General features: G+C 40.6%; 2 protein-coding genes across 3 annotated transcripts in view; both read left to right on the plus strand.

The window, feature by feature from the left end:
- Positions 1 to 10,688, plus strand: part of SMG1 (SMG1 nonsense mediated mRNA decay associated PI3K related kinase) — a 92,936-nt gene extending 82,248 nt beyond the window's left edge. For both annotated transcript variants that reach the window (XM_070566653.1, XM_070566654.1), the window contains 7 exons: positions 386 to 565; positions 1,492 to 1,719; positions 2,351 to 2,562; positions 2,718 to 2,824; positions 3,625 to 3,804; positions 3,885 to 3,991; positions 6,064 to 10,688. In XM_070566653.1, coding sequence (XP_070422754.1) covers positions 386 to 565; positions 1,492 to 1,719; positions 2,351 to 2,562; positions 2,718 to 2,824; positions 3,625 to 3,804; positions 3,885 to 3,991; positions 6,064 to 6,141 — 1,092 coding nt within the window. In that variant the 3' untranslated portion in view covers positions 6,142 to 10,688. The remainder of the gene's footprint in view (positions 1 to 385; positions 566 to 1,491; positions 1,720 to 2,350; positions 2,563 to 2,717; positions 2,825 to 3,624; positions 3,805 to 3,884; positions 3,992 to 6,063) is intronic.
- Positions 10,689 to 12,716: 2,028 nt separating this feature from the next.
- ARL6IP1 (ARL6 interacting reticulophagy regulator 1) lies at positions 12,717 to 21,966 on the plus strand. The gene is made up of 6 exons (XM_070566655.1): positions 12,717 to 13,215; positions 15,383 to 15,516; positions 16,185 to 16,304; positions 18,753 to 18,870; positions 19,728 to 19,812; positions 20,246 to 21,966. Exons 1-6 carry the CDS (start codon positions 13,180 to 13,182, stop codon positions 20,362 to 20,364), a joined length of 612 nt encoding a protein of 203 aa, XP_070422756.1. The 5' UTR covers positions 12,717 to 13,179; the 3' UTR covers positions 20,365 to 21,966.
- Positions 21,967 to 22,941: the final 975 nt, after the last annotated feature.

Here is a 22,941-nt window from a genome sequence, read left to right on the forward strand (position 1 = left end):
TATTGTAAAGTTAGGCAGAAGTAGAAGCAGGAGGAGAATATTACAAATTGGAATTTGGACATAGAACAAACAAATTGCAGGTGAATAACAGTTTTATTATAGAGTAAGTTTTCTGTGTAAAAACAATCATGTAGATGATACAGTTACCTAATTATACATAGGTATATTTTGCCGTCTGACACCAAACAGCATCAACAAAAAGTGTGCGGTGATTTACAGCCTTTATACTGGTTAGGTCTGTTTTCCAAGAGTCGTACATTCATACATTTTCAGGACCGTTTTTGGTCCTGAATTCTGGACATGAATAGGTAGTATTTTTTCATGTTATTAATTGCATCTTTTTTCCTCATTGTGGTGATTCCATTTCTCTTTTGCCTCTCCATAGGTCACTTTCCTCTGCAGCAATATCATTCATTTTGAGAGTTTACGAACTAGAACTGCAGAAGCCTTAAACCTGGACGCTGCATTATTTGAACTAATCAAACGGTGTCAGCAAATGTGTTCATTTGCATCACAGTTTAACAGTTCAGTCTCTGAATTAGAGCTTCGATTATTACAGAGAGTGGTGAGTCTTGCATCTTGGTGGGAGTGAAGAGACTTGGTGATTAAAATGATAAGGCCAATGTTATACCCTGAAAATCAATTTAATATATTCACTCAGTTTATACTCAGTGAGCGTGTCCTGTATATATGATGTTTTTATGAGGCGTACAACAATGATTAAATCTTGCTCTTAGCCCCCAAGGAACTTATTTACACAGATAATGCAATGAATGAAAAAGTGGAAGGGAGGGGCTCAGACATGGCACTGCTCCTCGAGCCATGCTGAGGCAGCGTCCCACGTGCCACAGCTAGAAGGACCCACAACTAAAATATGCATCTATGTACTGGAGGGCTTTGGGGAGAAAAAGGAAAAATAAAAAAACATATTTAAAAAAGTGGAAGGATTTTCAGAGCTACAACCAGAAGTACCGTGGAGGTTCAGAAGGGAGGCAAAAGACAGTGTATAGCACATGACTCAGATGCACTGAAAACAGGGCAGCAGGCAGAGGGCTAGTGGAAGAGGAGTGCTGACAGGTGAGTTAAGTCCAGAAATACCAAGTTGATAAATTCAGCATTTATATTTTGTGAGTGTGCTTTAGATTATGTATTAGGAAGCTCTGATTTCATCTTAAAGAGTGATTTACAGTGGATTTAGGGTCCCGGATATGAATCATCTTTGTTGTTCCAGATATATTTCTTAGGTCTTAAACTTTAAAGCGTTTATTCCCTGTATGATTACGCAAAAAAGTTAAAAATCTTCCTTTGTATTTCATAGATTGTTTAAATTATTGTTGAGTACTATTTTGTAGGTAATTAATTCCTGACTTAGCAACTGAGGTTCTTTGTATCAGCTTGGGTTACTAAGACCTTTTGATGATGATGATGAAGAAAAGAATCTTATATTATTCCAGCTGATACTTAAATCAAACAAATGCTTTTTCTTTTTAGGACACCAGTCTTGAACATCCTATTGGCAGCTCTGAATGGCTTTTGTCAGCACACAAACAATTGACACAGGACATGTCCACTCAGAGGGCAATTCAGACAGAGAAAGAGCAGCAGATAGAAACGGTCTGTGAAACAATTCAGAATCTGGTTGATAATATAAAGACTGTGCTCACTGGTCATAATCGGCAGCTCGGAGACGTCAAACATCTCCTGAAAGCAATGGCTAAGGTAAGACTAACACCGCTGACACACAGTGACTTCCTCCTTTTATGCAATTATAGGTAGTTTTATTTATAGGAAAATAACATAGATAAAGCCAGTTTCTCTGGGGTCATATCTTCCAATTTGTAACTAAGTTAATTTGTGTTTTCATCACGTTTTTTAAAAGCGGGAAGTGGCATTCTGATTTTGTACACACAGAAACTGAGGCTTAGAGAAATTGATTCACCCAAAGTCACATAACTTCTGCTGGAGCTGAAACTTGAACTTAGTCTCAGGGAGTTTAGATCTCCAGCCTCTCTTCATCCTCCCCACCCTTACTCCCAAACTCGTGTAGTTTGCCTCCAAAATGAATGAAATATTGTATCTTCCCTACAGTGTCCTCCTTAATCCAGATAGTAAGGAAACTGAGCCCCCAGAAAAGGCTAAATTACTTCCTTGTTACAAAACAGTGAATCATTTAATTTTAGGATTTATTTTTCCTTTGAGTTTTTATTTTGTGATGGAAACAAGATTCCTGTAGAAAAGGAGTTAAATTGTAAAACACATTGATATTTGAGGAACACGTATTACCTGTTATTCAAAAGGTGACTGTCTTAAGAGTAATTACTGAAACAAATAACATTCTTCCTAATTCTAGGATGAAGAAGCTGCTCTGGCAGATGGTGAAGATGTTCCCTATGAGAACAGTGTTCGGCAGTTCTTGGGTGAATATAAGTCATGGCAGGACAACATTCAGACGGTGCTGTTTACATTAGTCCAAGCGATGGGTCAGGTCCGGAGTCAAGAACATGTTGAAATGCTCCAAGAAATAACTCCCACCTTGAAAGAACTGAAAACACAAAGTCAGAGGTAAGAATGCCTTCTGGCGTAAATTTAAAATTGTAAGTAAAACATCTGGCATAGTAGGTTTTGTTTAATTCACTTAATCTTTCTTAGTTTTGTTCATATTTGTAAGTAATCTGATAAAGCATTTCATAAATAAGCCATTTTATTTTGTATTTCAGTATCTATAATAATTTAGTGAGTTTTGCATCACCCTTAGTCACCGATGCAACAAATGAATGTTCGAGTCCAACGTCATCTGCTACTTATCAACCATCCTTTGCTGCAGGTAGGACTTCCCTACTTCAAAAATCTTGATCTGTTAATGATCTACACATAGATGCCTAGATGTTTAATTATACTGTAAGTGTCTAATATAATTATAGTCATCACCTTTTTAAAGGGGTTCCCTAGACTGTCATATCTCAAACTGAAGAAATTTTGGCTTAATTTAAAAAGTCCTTATGTGAGATAGTAAAAATACCTCGTGTTCAAATACTCTTTAAATAATTTATTTTATGATTATAAAATATATGCCTCTTAAGGAGATTTACAAAAGTAATTAATAGAAAAATTTGCAGTTCCATTCCAACCACAGGTAAAAGCACTGTATTTTTTGATTTATTTCTCTGTATGCATGCACACACATATAATACAAATTGGAATCATTCTGTGAATGCAGTTTTTGTTGGCTTTTCCCACTTAATATTAAATTGATAATTTCCCTGTCATTAACTAATCTTTTTAAAAACGACTTAGTGGCCAAATTTAATATGCCATTCTATGACTTTACCATATTAATCTTGCATTGTTGGGCAGTTTGGATATTTATAGTTTTTTGATGTCACAACAAGCTAGTGAGCATCATTGTACAAATTTGTGCCTGAATGTCCAGCTGTTTAGGCTATATTTTTAGGAGAACAGTTTTCTATTTCAAGCGATAAGGACTTTAAGGTTGTAAAATCATAATCTATTTTCAAGCCCGTGCATTGGTAGTTGATGACTGAGAAAGCGCCGCCCTGCTCTCCTCTTCGTCCCCCTCCATTTTCTGCTTACATATAAACTGAGCTGCCAACTCTCTCCCTATAGCAGTCCGGAGCAACACTGGCCAGAAGACTCAGCCTGATGTCATGTCACAGAATGCTAGAAAGCTGATTCAGAAAAATCTTGCCACATCAGCAGATACTCCACCAAGCACCATTCCAGGAACTGGCAAGAGTGTTGCCTGTAGTCCTAAAAAGGCCGTGAGAGACCCTAAAACTGGGAAAGGTAATTAGTTAGAATAAGGATGCCTTAAATATTTATACAAAAGGGTGGTTTGACTTACAGATGTTTCTGTTGCTTCATAGCTGTGCAGGAGAGAAACTCGTATGCAGTGAGTGTGTGGAAGAGAGTGAAAGCCAAGTTAGAGGGCCGAGATGTCGATCCGAATAGGAGGATGTCAGTTGCTGAACAGGTGACTGGTTTTTAAACTTAAGCTACACATTTTAATGCAGCCAAAACTGTATAGGTTTAAAGATCCCCTCACCGATATCATTGGTGATTCGTCAAGAAATGAAGAACTTAAGTCTGTTTGCAGGATTCAAAAGATTGTGAGTAACACAGCTCTGGAATTGTCATATATTCACCATTTTACTTAGATTCCCTTATTAGCACCTTGCTTTCTCCCCAGCCCTCTTTTAACAGAAATTTAAGGTGTGACTTCACCCTCCCTTCTCCACCAGAGGATAGTTAATGTGCATTTTAAAGAGTGCTATCTGAAGGTTTCAAATGAAATGAACATATCATTTTGGGTGCAGGAATAGTATCTATCAGGTGTTCTTTGGGTGTCACTTTGTCTGAAGTCATTACTCTGATTTTTTTCTCATTAGTGTTATTAAAATTGTATATATAAATTTGAGAATTCTTTTCCCCCAGCTGTTTATTTTGAAAATTTTCCAAGCTATAGGAATGTTGTAGGAATGCTCATATACTCTTTACCTAGACTTAGTTAACCAGTTGTTAACATTCTCCTACGTTTGCTTCATCTTTCTGTGTATGTGTGTGCATATACACAGGTTTTCAGAACCATTTGAGAGTTAGTTACAGACATCATAACACTTCACGCCTAAATACTTCAGCCTATGTCTCCCAAACAAAACACTGTAATATATGGCTACAATATCATTATACAGTTATCAACTCTGGAAACTTAACATTGATGTTGATGGTGACTGGTATCTAACATTCGGTCCATATTCAATTTCTCCAGTGTCTAAATCACCCCTCACCCCCACTACAAGGTCTAGTCAAGGCTTCTCACGCATTTCATATATTTGTTCTCTTTTAGTCTCCTTGAATATCTAGAATGGTTCCCAAGCCCTCCTTTTTTTTCCTGTCTTTTATGACATTGACATTTTTGATGTGTGCAGACCAGTTGATTTGCATGATATGCGTCACTTGGTATTTGTCTGATATTTTCCTCATGATTAGATTCAAAATCAACATTTTTGGCAGGAATACTATGTCAATGGTGTGTCCTTCTCAGAATTTTACAGCAAGGGGTACATGTCAGTCTTTGCCATCTTTGGCGTTACCATGTTAGATCACTTCGTTAAGGGTAGTGTTCTCCTGAATTCTCCATTACAAATGTGCCTTTCCTTCTGTGGGGTAAAAAAATTTGAGACTGAATATTCTGTTTTCTAATGGTTCGGCAGCTGCAGTTCAATTTTAACATCAGCAAGAAAGGTTTTTTTTTATTTTAAACACTGTTACATTGCTGTATAGAACCTGAGCTTAAACTCTTGGTCAAGAGTCACTCTTTAGAAATAGCTTGTCAGAAACCCTGGACAATGTTCTGAGTCAGGGGTATCTTTACTTCAGAAACTTCCTGGTAGATTAATGGGTTACATGTTTCCATGATTGTCCATCTTAGCTCTCTGTCCGTCTTTTTAAAGGATGCTTGGCTATCGTGGTTTTTGTATGACAGTTATTAAATTTTATATGAAAGAAAGTTAAGGGGATCCCATGAGTGGGGTGAGTATAGAGTTCTTTGCACACAGCTTTTGGTGTAGGTTATAATTCAGCAGCCATATATTGAGTATTTGCCATATAATTGGACCCTGATGAATACTCTGGATATAGAGTTGATTATGTCTCTTACTGTAAAAGAAAATTTAGCTGAGTCAGAATCAGCAGACATTTGTTGAGTACTCGAGGTCCAGAATCTGCGAGGCACTTTTTATATACCACCTAAGCATTAACCCGGTGACTTCACATGGTTCACCCCAAGAGCACCTGTTAGGTCAGGGGGACTCTCTTCATCTAAGGATTCATAAGGCTCAAAGGTGTTGTAACTTTACCAAGACACACATTATGAGGGAAGCTCAGCTTACTTAAGCTCTCTTTTCACTGCAGCACCTACACATCCTGTGGGTAATTATTTGAATGATTAGAAATTTACTCTTAAACAATTGCTATCACTCATACGTGAACCATGTCCTTTCAAGTTTTAAATGGTTTTAAATACTATCCTGCCTATTTTCACAGGTTGACTATGTCATTAAGGAAGCAACTAATGTAGATAACTTGGCTCAGCTGTATGAAGGTTGGACAGCCTGGGTGTGAATGGTAAGACAGTAGATGAGTCTGGTTAAGCGAGGTCAGACATCACCAGAATCAACTCAGCCTCAGGCATCCAAAGCCACACCACAGTCGGTGGTGATGCAACTGGGGGCTTACTCTGAGGAAACCTAGGAAATCTCGGTGCGCTAGGAAGTGAATCCTGCAGGACAGCTGCACTCAGGGATACGCCCAACACCATGGCCTGCAACCCCAGGGTCAAGGGTGAAAGAAAGAAAGCTCACCGCCTGAACACGGAGATTGTCTTTCTGCCACAGAACAGCTGCAAACGTGTCAGGAGGTAAGCTGCAGAAAGAAATCGGGATGCCGCGGAGCACAGAGTGATTTGGAACTCCATTCCACCTGACCCTGTGTGTACAATCCAGGAAAAACAAACCCCGCTCAGAGACAGAGAAACTGGGGCCGCGAAGAAATCACAGCCAAGGAAGATTTGATGCATTCAGATTCTCGTGTAACACCTGTTGCTTGGCAACAGTACTGGTTGGGTTGACCAGTAAGTACAAAAAGGCTATGCGATATGAATTTCAGAAATGGACTGAAAATGGAGAGCTATGTAACAGATACACTACATTGGAAGAACTCACTTCTGAAATGAAGGGAAAAAAACCACCCCATCGTCCTCCTCCCCAACCCCCGCCCCCCACTCATTCCCCTTTTACCTGATCCTAGTAGATTAGCCATCTTTCAAATTCACTTTTATTTCAATCCTTATATTTCATATACTTCTGTCTCGATGCTGGTAGCAACTTATATTTGGAGTGATAAAGAGAAATTTCTCCAAAACCACTGATAGCATAGAAAAGTCAAGGATTGTTTAAAGGTCTGATGATCACATACAAAATGTAATTCTGGTTAAGTCACTTCTGTGAGTCTATCATGTACAGTTTCCAGAATTGTCACTGTGCATTCAAAAGTAATGAATCCAACAGACATTTGATTTCATGTACACTCCCCTTTGCTTATAGTGTGCATTTTTTGGAAGTCATTCAAATTTTCCCTCTTCTGTGATCGCTGTAGTTTCTTTCATAGAAAGTAGCTAATCCAATGTAATCTTTTACCTTTTTAAAAACCAGGATAGAGTACCTATTAGAGTTTTACATTGTTGATGACAGATTAACAATAAAGTGATGTTCTGGTGGAGGTAGAGTGAAATGTTTTTTTAATTCAGTTTTCTCATTTGATACTTTTAATTTACAAGGAGTAAATTAAAAGTGCTTTAGTTTACCTGGCATTTTAGGACACGTACATGAAACATCAGCAAAAGTGAGAACCGCCAACATCTTTTATTAAGTTCAGTCATTAGTCTGTGAAGTACTTTACTTTTGGAACAATTTTAATAGTTTGCTGTTCAGTAGTACATTGTAGTGAATTCATGATCAAGGTTTCCTTAAATTTAGCATTGCATTTTAGTACTGACTGACTGTGTAAGCTCAATTGTTGATCCAAAATAAAAATCCAGACTGGAATAGAATTCTTAAAATCACGTATCAACACAAAGTAGAACATGATTAAAATCTTGATTGAATGCATTTTTCCTGCATTTTAGAGATTAAGACTGGTCACTTTCTAGTTGCCAATCTTCACAGACAAACTTGAAAAGTATTAGGGAAGAATTCCACATAGCTCTGGCCTGTTCCATATTCTGACTGCCACTCTTTAATGTTGAAATACCCGTGAGAGAATGCATTTCAGTATCAGTGCTTTTTTTAAGACTTTGACAGGTATTGCAAGAAAGGTGGTATTTTTCAATACCCACGTGTCCAATAGCAAGTTAAGGAACCTAGTGCATCAAATTTTTTCTTCATTCATTTTGAACCTTCTTTTCACAATCACAACAACCTATCTGGAATAATAATGCCATGTTGTGTTTTGCACGCTGCTTTATTTCCTAGAGGCTGCGGGAGCTGTTGCTTTCCTCACTTGATTATCTCTGCTCTCTCAAGTTTAAACAGTCTTTTCAGCAACATTCTTGATTGTCACCAGGGAAAACTTTTATCACGGTGAGAAAAGCAGTTCACACTAGTTTGTCCCTATAGATAGTGTTCAGAAATTGCTTCCTCTTTGGTAAAGAAGATAAATAGGTGAATTTTATTGCCTGTGAATTTCAGCCTTCAGAGGTACCTGGCACCTTATCCAAGCAAAAACAAAACAGCTTTATAGCAAAAACATATGCCTCTGATAAATGACCCATCGCTTTTATTTTAAAATGGTCCCTCAGAGAATAGTGTGGCATATGCATGTTTGGTTGTGGGGCACATATGAATAACTGATGACTTCAAAGCTTGCTCTTTACTGTACTCTGGACAACAGGACCCCGGTCTGTACAGTTTGGCCTTCTCTGGGAAGTCATTCTGCAGGGAGCCTTGCCATTTCAAACTGTTCTAAGAGAACTCAACAATTAGAGATTTAATCAGTGGTAAAAGGCCCTGTGATAATAGCAGATTAAGAAGACAGGGCTACATTTTGGGGATTATCTTGTAAATTAATGTAAAGTAAAGAGTGCTCTTGTTATGAAGTCATACATTTTTGATGCGACACAATACTGTGGAAAACCAGGGATCTGCTCCTCTCTTTTCCTCTCTCTCTCTTTCTCTCTCTCTCTCCACTCCTCTATTTTCCCCTCTCTCTCTTTCCCTCTCTCTCGATTCAGGGGGTACAGAATAACCTACAACCTCTTCTTCAGTTCAGAGTACCCCTGGAAATTGAAGTTTTTCTTAGGTATTTTGTTGTCTTAACTTTCTAGAATTGCTTGAATTTTAGTTGATTTCTCTACAAAGCAGTGGAGGCTTAGCAGTTTATGGAGCTGTGTCTGTATTTCTCTTTCACTCTTTCTTTGGTGTGTCTTGCAGTATCTCCTTATTTCTGGTCATGAGTTGTTAACACAGTTTGCTAGGTGATTATTAAGATTCGTTTGTGTCTGACACTTGTCGTGCGTTGTTTGTGAGGTATGTGAGATTTCTGTGTGAGAACTGATAATCAAGCTCTTGATCTGCTTCCCTAAATGGTTTTTTTAGAGCCCAAACCCTAGGTTCAGGGTGAGGGTTTATAATGCAAAGAAAACCTTCCATCACTTCTGCCCTTAACACTTGCCTCTATTACCTAGGGCTTAGTATGTAGTTTTCTTAATATTGTCCAATGTTTAGTGTTACCTGCATTGTTCTTGTTTTTTAATTGTGGTTGTTCTGATGTGTGAAATTTAAGGAAAGAGCCATTAAAAAATGCCGAGCAGGGCAATGCAAGTACAGCCAAATATTAGAGTTGATGTGCAATCTTAGGTCCTTTCAAATCTGGGGTATTATAGGCAGTACTTTAAATTGAAAAGTCTTCCTAGCCTATCTTCCTCCACATACGCAGTTACTCCAGGGGCTTACTTGTTTTGGCAGTACGAAAATCAAAGGAGCTGGTTCTTCTTTTCTCCCAATTCTTTTCATATTAAAGAAAGCACCTACAATGAGCCTGTTAGTCCTATTCATATGCATCGAAAATCAGTGAATACTTTATTATTAGCACATTTAAGTACCTTTGTTTTACATAAAATTAGATGAATGTGAAAACCAATGACCTTCCATTCTATATCTTCTTGAGCTTGCAAAATGCCAGTAATTTAGAGCTAGGATTTTTCTCCCCTTAAATCAAGGAGGTAGAATATGTTAACGTAAGGGTCACTTAAAGTAGTTTTGGGTTGTATTAGAAAGTTTCCTCCTCTGGGGAAAAACTAGCTAGCATTACGGATTTTTCCAAACATTGGGGAAGGGGAAATTCACTGTATGATGAACCTCTAAGGGTTTGTTGCACTTTTCCTGCTTTTTAGGCCTGGGTGACAGTATTACCATCCCTTATTTACAAAAGAGCAAATGGACTGAGACTAAGAAGCTTTATAGATTCAAGGGTTAGTTGTATGACATGAACCGCTTAGGATCTCTTGCTTTCTATGGGAATTTGACTGGGCTTACCAGGGAAAAGCTGTTTGTTGTGCTAATGTAAAAAAAAGTCTTACAATTAGCTTGACTTTTGAAGATGGTAAACATAAGGAATTGCATGTTCTGAAATGCAGACTTGTAGAATGTTTTTCTTTCTTTCAAAACAGGCTGATTTTTCTCTTTCTTTTCCTGACAGTCCAGGTTTCAGCTCCTGTTTAAAGTTCTTGTGTCAGTTATTTTTCTGGTTTAAATTTCCCTTATATTTCCACCTGTAATGTCAGTGGCAACATCGTACTTCACTTACTTGTTAATTTACTTTACCCTTATTATAAGAGCAAATTGAGTTGAACTGAATCTTCCTTGTCCTAGTAACATTGTATAAATAAAGTGGCTTCTCTGTGCAAAAGGTTGTAATGCCTCCTGATGGGTATAATTTTGTGATTGTATTTAAGATTAAAAGTTGAATAAATCACACCAGCTTCCTGAAAATGTTCATAATGCATCTTTTGGAAAAAAAAAATACATGCCTACATTCTGCATATTTGCATTAACATGGCAAAGATTGTATGAAATACCTGTTTTTCAAAAAATAAAGTCTTAAAAGACATAGCATTTAAGCTCTGGATTTATTGGTTGAAGTAGGTTCCAGAAAACTTAATTTTAGAATATGAGTAGAGGTTTTTTTTAAGCATTAATATCTCCAAAAAATTTTTTAAAGCTTAATTTTCAAAAAAGTAAATTTTTTACCCTCAAAGTTCTATTTTTGAACAGCAGTGGGAATTGTACCTCAGTGGGAAAGTTCTTAGTATTACGGTGCAACTTATTAAAATTAATTTCGTCAATATTTAAAAAGGAAACTCCTGTAGATCATTATTGACATGTATATTCCCTAGGGTATGAAAGCTCTAAAGGAAAATAGAATTAAAATGTCCCGTTCCTTTTAACATCTAGAAGTCAGACCGCATTTGTTGCTGCTTGATTATGTCAACTGTTCAGTCATCTGGCACGTTTCAAAAGATCACATCCTGTCCTTCTAGTACAAAAACAGCACAAAAGGAAGCTACACTAAGGCTAGGTTTTTCTTTTTTTTAAAAAAAAATAATTATGCCAGTTGTAAGTTTAGCCAAAGATGCAGCTTATAGCAGCACTCCTAGGCTGTGAAGCGGCAAATAGGTCTGGGAACACATTTCCTTGAGTCACAAAACTGCTCTGTGCAGAACTTGTGCTGCTTGAGTTGCTTCAATTTTTTCCACTTACTTCAATCTCACAAGCTGGTGTTGAAAAGTCCTTCTTCGTAAGTTGTACATAGGGAACTTGGGTGAAAACCAGCAGCGTTCTCTAGCAAAAGCTGGTTTCCCAAAGTGGAATTGTCAGTTTTTAAAGCCTAATAACTCCTTGGCCTCTGCTTTGGAAGTACATGTTCCTGTGCCTATAAGCAAGATTTTGCCTTCAGAAAAAGTGCTTAACATATGCACTAATTAGGTGGCTGCTGATTGGGACCTTTTAATTTTCTTTTGAAGAGGTAGGGGGGGCCCTGCAACTCAAACTTCATAGCTTTAAAATCTCCCAAAATGGGGTCTCTTTATCAACTGGCTGCCTCCTACCTACATCACCTATTTTTTTCCCCCAACATTCCCCAAAATGACACTTTATTGAAGAGTCTCCTTCCCTTGCAAAGACCCCCGCCCTCCCCAAGTGTTTATACCTGATCCAGATGCTTTACTTTTTTCAAAGATCCATGGCAAATTTCACACCCTTGCAGGAAATTCACAGTGCTCCTGTTCCCTGGCTTGCTCATGGGCTGCATGTGGTCTGTAGCTGTATTCTCAAATTTCTTTATGCCTTCCCTGTACTCTTTTAAGAACCTGCTAGTTATTTAAGGAATGCTTTTAAAGTAAATTTAAATTCAATGGCATAAAATAGATGACCGCAAAAGGATAAAAGACTGGAAGTTAAAAGCTATGATAAATTTTCCCAAAACAGACGTCTGACCAGGTCAACATTTGGCATGACTTTGTTTGTCCTGAGTTAATGCATTTTGAAATCCTGGAGAGAAAAGATGCAGAAGTGTCTCACCATAGGTCGTCTAGTTCCTAAACTGCTTATGAATCCCACTGCTTATGAGAGGGTTTTACATTTTTCCTTAGCATGACTTACAAGGTAAGAAAGGTTCTGTCACAACTAGTCCCTTTTGGGATAGGAAGCTCGTAGTTTCCTAAGTAACTGAAGTGCCACACAAGGAGTTTGCATAAAGACTCCATGTAAATAAGCCAACTTTATAAGTCGGTGCATTTTTCACAAGTTCTCAAACTGTGTCCAGCACCGCCCCCCCCCGCCCCCGCCCCCCATCAAGCTAAGGCCTTATTACTGATGAATAGCAAGGAAAAAATTGCAGAAAATCTACATAAATAGCTCTTTTCATTTGTCCTCAAGACCTCAAGAGGGCACGAGTCTTCGACTCACAAGTCTAGGCTAAACTGCCCAGTGGCCTGGCTAGGGTGGCCAGAGCGGGGATTAGAAGAAAGGGAGGGCCGCCCGGGCACAGCGAGGGCGAGGGCACGGGCCTGGTCGGGAGGAGGATCCCAGCCGGCCCCCTTAATCACAACGAGGTTGACGTCACAGGCCATCTCTGCCCTCCGCCCGTTACTGCGTGGCATATTTCTTCGAGGACTACATTCCAGAGAGGCTCCTCAGCTGCTCTGAGATCCAGCAGAGGACGGTCCACCCTGGGGCTACTGAGGCCAAACCAGACTCGGAGCACCCGCAGTTCACCCGCCTCCGAAAGGCCTGGGCGGGGCGTCGCACATCCCCTGGGCGCCGATTGGTCAACCTGCGTTCACGCCCCCTCGCCCTGGCTCCGCCTCGCTCCCCTTTGACCTCGATTTCAAGCCATGCGCTGGGCGGCGGTTGGTCCGGCTGCCCTTAAGCTTGCGCTTGATCTGTCCAATGAGGAACGAGCTTCGAGGGGGCTGTCGGGAAAGGCAGCCAGTCTATATAAGCAGCCTGCGGGGCGTGTCCTCGCGCTGGGGTCGTTGCGCGGGTGTCGGGGGTAAGGCTGCGTTGGAGGGTGGCTTACGCTCGCTGAAGCGGCACCTCGGGGACGATGGCGGAGGGAGATAATCGCAGCACCAACCTACTGGTGAGTCCCGGTGCCTCGTTGCGAGGGCACGGAGCGGGGCCCCCGGACTTGGGTGGGCTCACCCGGGCGGTGCTGCGGCCTCGTTCCTCTCACCGCAGCGGGCCCGGCGACGACGCCTGCCCCTCGGGCTTCTCGGGCAGCTTCTGCGAGGCAGTCCCCAGTCGTGTGGACCCCTAACGTGCCCTGGGGAAGGTGCGCGACCGGGCGAGGAGGGCGCGTGACCAGTCCTCGCGAATAGGGGTTCAGCAGGAAGTGGGAGAGGGGCGCCGTGACAAGCCTGGGGTGCAGCCTGGGCCAGAGGGCCGCGAGGGGCCTGCCGAGCGCTCTTTGGGCCCAGGCCCCAGCCGCATCCGGGTTTCCCCCTCTTTGATCTTAATCTGAATGTCCTTTCGTTTTTTTTCTCCAATACCTGGGCAGGGTTGGAGGGTCAAAGGGCTGCTGTCGAGTTCTGTTAGGGCTGACACAGCTTAAAACTGCCGGGAGGCTGCGAGCTCGCCGCAGGGGCCTGGGAGTGGGGTCCAGCTGGAAGGACAGTGGGAGGGCCTGGCGTTTGTCTGGGGGTCACAGGACGACTTAAGAAATAAAGCAGGGGTCCAGAGGAGCTGCACATGAGTGAGGTTGTATCGCAGGCGGGCAAGTTCAACCTCACTGCGAATTTCACGGCGAGATCTAGGCAAAAACAAGAGAAACCCGTGCGTTTTCTCCGTTGTCTTTCCCCACGCAAGGGCAGGCCACATGCCACAAACACGATGAATACAGGGAGGAAAGAATCCAATTTTTGACTTTTGATTCTCCAGGAGCCCAGATGCTAAAGAATTAAGTGACTTTGCAGAGCAGTTTTTGATTGTGCGTGATTTTCGTTTTGCATTGGTTTTTAGAAACGCGGAACCTGCACCGTTACACACACACAGACCGCACCCCTTCTCACTGCTTAGCATGGTTAGCCCCGGCCCGGTTCCTTTTAAGAGGATTGATCGAAGTGCAAAGAAGTTTCCCAAGTTCACACAGCTATTGAAATGACAGATCTTGGCCAGGAGCTCAACTGCTTTCTCCAGCAGAGCAGCGTTAACTTTGAGGAGAATGAGGCCTTTGGCCTTATATTTCCTGTACTCAGATCTCTTATCCTTTGTGTATCTCAGTTTCCTCTTCTGTAAAATGATTTTAGTAACAACACCTTCCTTTTAGCTTGTTGGGAGGATTAAAAAAGCATATAAAATACTTAGCAGAGTTTCTGGCACATAGTAATCTCTTATTTTACTATATTAAACATGGTATATAAAGTCAGAAATATTGAGATCACCTAAGTGTGATTAGTGTGGCACAGACAGCATTTTTATTAAGATTAAGCTGCACTGTCCCCTGTCATTTGCATATTTCCCTGTAATAACATTTATAAGGACATGGTCCAATTATTTTTCCGTCTACCAAAATCAGCTTAAGGGCTTTTTGCCACGTTAGCTCATCCTAGAAGTCTGCTTTCAGCTGATTGTCAGATTTGTGGAGGAATTTGAAGCCTAACTAAAATGTCCTGCGAAGGGTAAGAAGCTCTGTATTGAGGAGCTATATTGAGCTTAAAATGCCTCTTAGAATTTGAGGAAAGAATTTTCCTTAATTGTGTAAATGATGCCAACGTCTAAATGATTCCATGACGCAAAGAGCTATTTTAGAAATTGAATGCTGTTTAGGGCGATGCTTTCCGAAGGAGGGGTTTAAAATCACTGGAATGACAACACAGCAGATCAGTTCTAACCGCCTGAAATGAGCGAATTTCAAGTGGTCTAATTTTATGCTCTGGGCACTGCCACCTATTAGTGCATGACTTTGGGAAAGTTGGTTAACTCTTGTGAGCTCCCTTTCTTTAATTGTAAAATGGGTCTAATTATCCCTACCTTGAGGGGCTCTGTAAGGATTATGTTATATCGTAATACGTAAAGAATAGCCCAGTGCTTGCACTTGAAAGGGGACCATTAAATGATAGTTTTTTTCCTCCACTGATTTCCGTCTTTGGTACCAAAATGGCAGTTTTTTAGAAACTAACTTGCTTAAGATAGTGATTTGGTGAAGAGCTATTTCACACACTTGGAGCCTTAGAAGAATTTAACTGTCCAGAATGCACAGAGATGTTGAGAGTGGTCCGGTGATCGCTTTAAATGTTGATCCTGCGCAGGCTGCAGAGACTGCAAGTCTGGAAGAGCAGCTGCAAGGATGGGGAGAAGTGATGCTGATGGCTGATAAAGTCCTCCGATGGGAAAGAGCCTGGTTTCCACCTGCTATCATGGGTGTGGTTTCTTTGGTGTTTCTGTAAGTGAGCTATTAAATTACTCTGCATTGTGCTTGTTAATAAGAAGGGCTCAGGTCATACACAGCCTTCATTTATGTCTTTTGTAATGTATAATCTGTAAAGAATGCTTTTCTTAGATCAGTTCGCCTAGTTTTCAGAATTTGTAGTGCTTATGTAAACTTGGTAACCTAATGCAGTTGAATAAATCAGTGGCTCTCAAACTTTTTGGTCTTAGGACCCTTCACACTCGTAAAAAGTATTGAGGACCCCAAAGAGCTTTTTTTTCTTAGTGTTTACATTAACCATTGCAGCTATGATGTCATCATGTCACCAAGGTTTTGAGCAACCACTCGTGGGAAAGTTAGAATGAAAAGAGCCGGCTCAGTGGCGCAGCGGTTAAGTTGGCACTTCCGCTTCCGCGGCTGGGGTTCGCCGGTTCAGATCCCGGGTGCAGACTTATGCACTGCTTGGCAAGCCATGCTGTGGCAGGCATCCCACGTAAAGTAGAGGAAGATGGGCACAGATGTTAGCTCAGGGCTAATATTCCTTAAAAAAAAAAAAAGGGAAGAAAGAGAAGGGCAAATAACATCTTTGAGAAACAGAGGACTAAGTGAATAAGCTTCTTCATCTGGGAATAATAGCTATGGTTTTCTAACCTTCATTAATTTTTTTTTGTTTTTTTAAACAGGACTATCTACTATCTAGATCCATCTGTTCTGTCCGGTGTTTCCTGTTTTGTTATGTTTTTGTGCTTGGCTGACTACCTTGTTCCCATTCTGGCGCCTAGAATTTTTGGCTCCAATAAATGGTAGGTGGCTGAAGGATCTGCCTGTCTAATTTCTGAGAAGTTCCTGAACCTGGTGGCGGTTATTAATGTGCTCTGAGTAAATACAGAGAATTGTCTAACCATCGGGTACCCAGGGTGAGATTTATTGCTTTTATGTGAAGGATTTCTTAGCTGATTCAGATATAAATCGTGAATTTCTGCTGCTTATATTGCCATAGTTCTTTTACGGTCCAGCATTTATTTTGACCTTTTCTTTTCTTTCTAGACCTTTTTTTTAATAGAAGTGAGGTTTTTTTAGGTAATGCTATCAAGGATAGCAGAGCTCATAATGAGCTTTCTATAAAAGTACACTTACATTTTACACTTATTTCCATTGATATTTAAGATAGTATAATAATTTCACACGTTATTTTTGAATGAATATGAAAACGGTAAGTGGTAGATTTTTGTCCATTTATTTAGCAACTATTTATTGAATTCTACTTTTCTGTTAGATGCTTTTCAGGCTGCTGTGAGATATTTTGACCCTTAAGATTGATCTTGTGTTTAAGGTTGAGATCTTGACGCAGTGCAGTGGGAGTCAGCTAAATGCATAGCAAGAGCTTCAGGATAGGTTCAAACTGTATATACGGGGGGTGTTCATTTCGTTTATACCATCCTTTCAGTCGGTTACTTATGAGTTCCCAAGATCTAGTTAAGTGGCTGTCCATGATAGTAAAGTATTTTAACTTCCCTCTGGAATGTTGCATTTCTCACTTTTGATCCAAATAGTGAGCACAAGTAGATGCTGGAAGAGATTTTTTTCTCCTAGCTTCTATTCTCCCTTGGTTGTGTATTTTAATTTGATGAGTAGTCTACTCGTGCCTTTGGTTTTCTTCCCCCCATAATAGCAAATTATAAAATAATTCTGTAAAAATAAGAATTTTAAATGTATGCTTCATGGACTTTTGAGAACAAATTCAGACATTTTGGGGAAGTTTGCTTCAGTTATGGGATAATTAAGCATGTTTAATTCAAAGATGTTTCCCCCATAGCAGAAAGGATTAGTATTGGGAAATGTCCTTTGAATTGTTTTTCATGTGTTATAATGGATTGAATTATGCTGTTTTCTGGGCAAGTTTGTAATTATGCAATGTAACAATTTAACAACAGGAATCAACCTCTGACCTTGACTTTATTAGCCAGATGACATTCTAATCTGCTAATTCATAACTCTTGGGGAAAGGTTTTCACAAATAAACACTGATAGTGTCATGGTAATGAGCGTGTGGCTCAGTCTTATCGACAGAGCAGTTTTATTTTTTGATCTTTATGGGGAAGGAAGAACACTGTTGCATAGCCACCACCTAGCCTTGACCATGGGTAGCATACAAGGTCTGATTGTTTGCAAGAAGTTCAGGGGTCAGCCGAAACTCTCCTGCTGTATCTGTGACTGCAGTTTTACAGGGACAAGGACTAGAGGAGAGGAGGTCACACATAGCCCTGCGTAGGGCCTACTTCATAGTAGCGGCCATTGTATCTGGATAGCCAAGGCAGCACAGAGGCAAATCATTTGATCAGAAGCCAAAAAACGTTATGAAGATAAAAGGGCTTTCTTGGAGGATCTTTTTTTTTTTTTTTTAACTGCTGTTTATGATTATATTTTCCCTCACTGGGACAAAATTTGTAAAGAATTTGGCTTTGAGCTGTATGTTGCTGCCCTGGCATCAAATATATGAAGCCCAGTTGAGGGTATTATGCTTTGAATGCTAGTAGTTATTATTTTATGAAGAGTGCTCAAATACAGCTGTTTGGGAGAAACGTCACGTCTTCCTCAAAATAGTGGGACTCTGGGCTATAACCCAGGACTCATTAGGATCTGAAAAATGATGTAGGAATAGAGAAACTAATGTATACTGATTTCTGCATGGCCCATAGTAGTCATGAGTCTTCTCTTATTTTCATTAACCAAATGTGGTTTTAGAAGCAAAGATTCCCATTACTTTGTACACCTATGCATGTGTCTTTATGTAAAAACTTATTCTTGTGCTAGAAAAGGTAGCTCAATGGTACAAGAACTTTTTCACTTTTATAAGATAATGGTGAATCATTGTTTTTTATTTGGACTTTCTTTGGGAGATAGCTTTTTAAATTTGAGGGAGGCCGGCCTTGTGGCACAGCGGTTAAGTTCGCACGTTCTGCTTCCACGGCTCAGGGTTCGCCAGTTAGGATCCCAGGTGCAAACCTACGCACCACTTGGCAAGCCATGCTGTGGCAGGCATCCCACATATAAAGTGGAGGAAGATGGGCACAGATGTTAGCTCAGGGCCAGTCTTCCTCAGCAAAAAGAGGAGGATTGGCAGCAGATGTTAGCTCAAGGCTAACCTTCCTCAAAAAAAGTAAAAAAAATAAATTTGAAGGGATGGTGTATTTCTGTTCTGTAAGCAATACAGAAGTTTGCTTACAGCGAAGGGGAAATTGTTTTTCTAGGACCACTGAGCAACAGCAAAGATTCCATGAAATTTGCAACAATCTAGTCAAAACTCGACGCAGAGCTGTGGGCTGGTGGAGACGCCTCTTCACACTGAAGGAGGAAAAGCCAAAAATGGTACTTTTTTTGTTCTGACTTACTTAAGTAAAGCAAAATTTTAAGCTTGAGTCCATTTTTACTTCCTTGTGGCCTAGTGAGTCTTTCTGTTTTAATAGTTGTAGTTTGATATTTATCATCATCCATGGGTTTAACTTCTTTGAGAACATTCATAAATGTTTGTCTGTATTAGTTAGACTGAATCACTGGAAGTTAGAATTATATTTTGCATTTAATTTTTTATTTTAGTTGAGTGAAATTTTTCTGTTTCTTTTCTTTTTCACTTACTGAAATAAAAATAAAAGACATATACTTAGAAAGCATTTGTTCTGTTATCTCTTAGCTTCACCTGAGGATACTATATGAAGTTATTAATTGTAAAAGTAGTGTAATTTTGGGGCTGGCCCGGTGCGCAGCGATTAAGTGCGCACGTTCCACTTTAGTGGCCTGGGGTTCGCCGGTTTGGATCCCAGGTGCAGACATGGCACCACTTGTCAAACCATGCTGTCGTAGGCATCCCACATATAAAGTGGAGGACGATGGGCATGCATGTTAGCTCAGAGCCAGTCTTCTTCAGCAAAAAGAGGAGGATTGGTAGCCGATGTTAGCCCAGGGCTAATCTTCCTCAAAACGAAAGTAGTGTAATTTATATTATAAACTATTTAATTTACACATAGAGTTACAGTAATTCTAAATTCTGTAAAGAAGATCTAAGGGAGTTTTCTGTGGGTTTTATATAATATATAGATACCAACTATTTTTAAAGAAAAGTAGTAATAAAAACTGAATTATTTTCAAACCTTTGAAACAGCCTCCTAAAGCGATGCTTCTTAGCCTGTTTCCAGGAGTCGATAATTCCTTGTTGTTTCTATTATTAGTACTTCATGACCATGATCATTTCTCTTGCTGCGGTTGCTTGGGTGGGACAGCAAGTCCACAACCTTCTTCTCACCTACCTGATAGGTAAGTCTCTGAGGAAGAACTCCAGGCACATCCTGGCCAGTGAGGGCTAATGGACGTTCGTCAGTAAGCAGATATGTGGGGCTCACCAAGTTTGAGGCTGCGATCAAGGACCTGTTGGGAGTATAGAAAGATGACTACAGCCAGGTCCTTGTTTTCAGGGGGTGAGTGGTCTTATAGGAAGTTAAGACAGAGAACATAATAACCAAGATAGAAAGTCGTGTGCAAGAGGTCAAAACAAGCAGTGTGTTATCTGAAGTGGGGAGGTATGATGGCAGAAGTTTCTGGGGATAAATACCAATGAAAGTCCTGGATTTCCTATTGCTTCCTCCCATTAGAGTGTCTGATAGTCCAGGAAACTACCTTCTGTAAAATGTAGTAACCTTTCGGAAGTTAATTACAGCCTCCTTAATTTTGTTTGTTTCTTTATTTTAAGTGACTTTCGTACTGTTGCTTCCTGGGCTAAACCAACATGGAATCATTTCGAAGTACATTGGAATGGCCAAAAGGGAGATAAACAAGCTGCTCAAACAGAAAGAAAAGAAAAACGAATAATGCGTCTGATGATTAATAGCGAGTACATTGTCCTTGGGAACAGTTTGTATTATGCTCCCTGGATACTCAAATGTTACAGAAGTAGTTCTTTGCTCTCCCTCATTGTGCCCTTAATTAATAGAAATTCTGACTTGCCGAGTGAGGCCGTACGCATAGTGTCTTCATGTCAAGTGTAGCGGGTGCACCCCTATCAGTTGGCCTTCTATGGACAACTCATTTGTGAGTAGGACTTGTTTTGATTTTTCTCACCCAGGGTTAACTGAGTTCTTACTTTTAGGCAGCTTCCTTTACAATAATGTAGTGGTGAACTTCACCCTTAGTCCAGTTAACAGTGACTGCGTAATTGTTCCAGTTGGTTGTGGCTTTCGCCAGGTAGCAGGTAGTGGTCTGCGGCTGCAGGAAGCTGGTTCTCCTGTCTACTTCCAGTCTGCTGAGAGCTGTCTGGCACGGGAGTAGAGACCACGTCCACCGCTCCTGATGAAGAGACCAATTAAGATCCATTCCTCATTCTGTTTGTATACCGTGGGAGAAGAATCCTCATGGAATAAAACGAGACCAATTCCGTGCCCTTGTCTGTGTTGGTTTCTCCCTTGTGCAAAATTTAGCAATTTGTAGGAAACGTTGATCCTTCCTCTCGAATGGGGAATGTGACAGGCTTAGAGCTCTGGTCCCCTTGCACTTAGACTTCAAGGTAGGAGATCCTTAAAGGCTTTTTAATAGCAGGCTTCCAAAAGGTCATGTTTAGGATTTTTAGCATACTTTTAATTTCAGATTTTCAGCTGCCTGAAAGTAAAGTACAGAATAGGTTAAGACTCACGTCTCTGACCTTCACTCTGAGACCAGCCAATAAAAGGACAGAAGTCGTCCTGTGTTTAATCAAGGTTCCTTTCAGTAGAAAATAATCTTATCCTACTAATTGTTCAAGACCAGAATAAGCCTTTGAAGGTAAGCTCAGGATTCTCATTTTATGGTAATGCTGGCTGCTTTGGTCTCCATAGATATGGCGTAGGAGGTGGTGACTACGCTGGCGGCTGACTTTTTGCGTAGCTGTTTCTCTGAAGAATGCAAGGGCCGTTGGTGAGAGCAGATTGTGGCGATGATAGCTGGCCTCTGGTCTACCGAGATTTTGTAACTCTTGGAATGCATCCTAGAATCATTCTCCCTCAGTAGCTAGAAATTTAGAGTAGTTGAAATCTGTAGGAATGAACCTCTGAGGGCCGAAAATGTGACATATTTGGGAACAATTCTTAAACTCTGATTAATGAGCTGTTATATAGTTTTGTGAATTTATTGCACTGATGCTGTAAAACCTGGACCTCGTGAAATATCTGTCCCTAGATAAGTGTTGTTTTCTCCCCTTCAAGATTGCTGTAAACAGTGGCACCTATGGAGCATATGTTTGATTTTTTTTTTATTGTTTCATATGAAAATTACAAATTACCTTAATTTACATGTGTTTCCTCAGTGTAAATAAGCCTGTCTCCTATCCGGGTTTGTTGTGTATATGTGTTCTACCAGTTAACCACTTTTGAGATTTTAATCCTCTGTTATTTCTTCTACTTTGTTTTGTGTAAAAGGGGAAAAATAAAGCTCAAATTCCTCCTTGTGTCCTACTTTCTTTACACCTGAGCCAATAGTGTTTCTGTGATTGAATTTATGAATCTGATTAATGTGCTGCCTTGTATGATCATTACATGCCTATAAGATACTCTTTAACAACAAAATGAAATAAAAGGTGTAAATTTATTCATTCAGCAAACATCCATGCAACATGCTAGGTGGAAATGGAAATATAAGGAATGAGTGATGGTGGAAGATGAAGTGTGAGAGGGCCAGGCTGGAAGAACAGGAGGGGCTCGGTGCAGGCTTGAGGAGACTGCCTGCGTGGGCACCTGTGTACCCCGGTGCCTAGCTCCGAGCTCAGTATACGAGGTGCTTGTAAGTCAGTAAATGGTGGCTGACTTGTCTACACTGTAAACACTTTTTAAAATTAGAGCTCAAATTGGATGTTTTCTCATTGGGCCTCACTGTCTATACTTAATGGGTCGTGGGAACAGAGTCAATATCAAAGTAAATTCTGAGCCCCCTCCCCCCGTGCCCCCCCAAAAAAGTATAGATCCTTCTTTGGAGCTTCCTGGGGGGTTGGTGATGTCCAGAAAAGGGAAATGTCAACCCAAAAGTCAAAAGTCACCATAGGTCTGGCCGTGGTTGCCTAGTCTTTGAAATGCTGATCTTTCACCGGGCGGCTGTAATTGCTTCTCAGGCCGTCTCACGTGGCTGGCTTCCTCCCCAGGCCAGCTCAGCTACCCCTGTGCCTGCTCTGCCCACAGCAAAAGTCCCTTTTTGACACTTGCCTTGACACCACCTTCATCGGAGGTCCTGTCATTCCAGGGTTCACAGGATGCCCAGAGGAGGCCGTTTGGAGTTAGTTGTGCCAACAACAATGAAAGGATTTGGCAGTTTTTAGGAGAGGTGATTTAATGCCAGCAACTGTCTTCCCCTTGTTGCCATTTAGTTTGAACAACTCAGACCGTGATCAATCCTATTTGAAGATCTCTCAGCAGGTTCCAGTTTGTC

This window comes from Equus przewalskii, chromosome 12, assembly GCF_037783145.1.
Source record: "Equus przewalskii isolate Varuska chromosome 12, EquPr2, whole genome shotgun sequence".
Taxonomy (NCBI): Eukaryota; Metazoa; Chordata; class Mammalia; order Perissodactyla; family Equidae; genus Equus; species Equus przewalskii.

Bases quoted from the DNA above. Each gene is read 5' to 3' on its own strand.
- ARL6IP1 (XM_070566655.1), top strand. From the start codon at position 13,180: ATGGCGGAGGGAGATAATCGCAGCACCAACCTACTG. The intron at 16,305-18,752 runs GTAGGTGGCTGA...TTGTTTTTCTAG, and splicing joins ATTTTTGGCTCCAATAAATG to GACCACTGAGCAACAGCAAA. The intron at 19,813-20,245 runs GTAAGTCTCTGA...CTTTATTTTAAG, and splicing joins TCTTCTCACCTACCTGATAG to TGACTTTCGTACTGTTGCTT.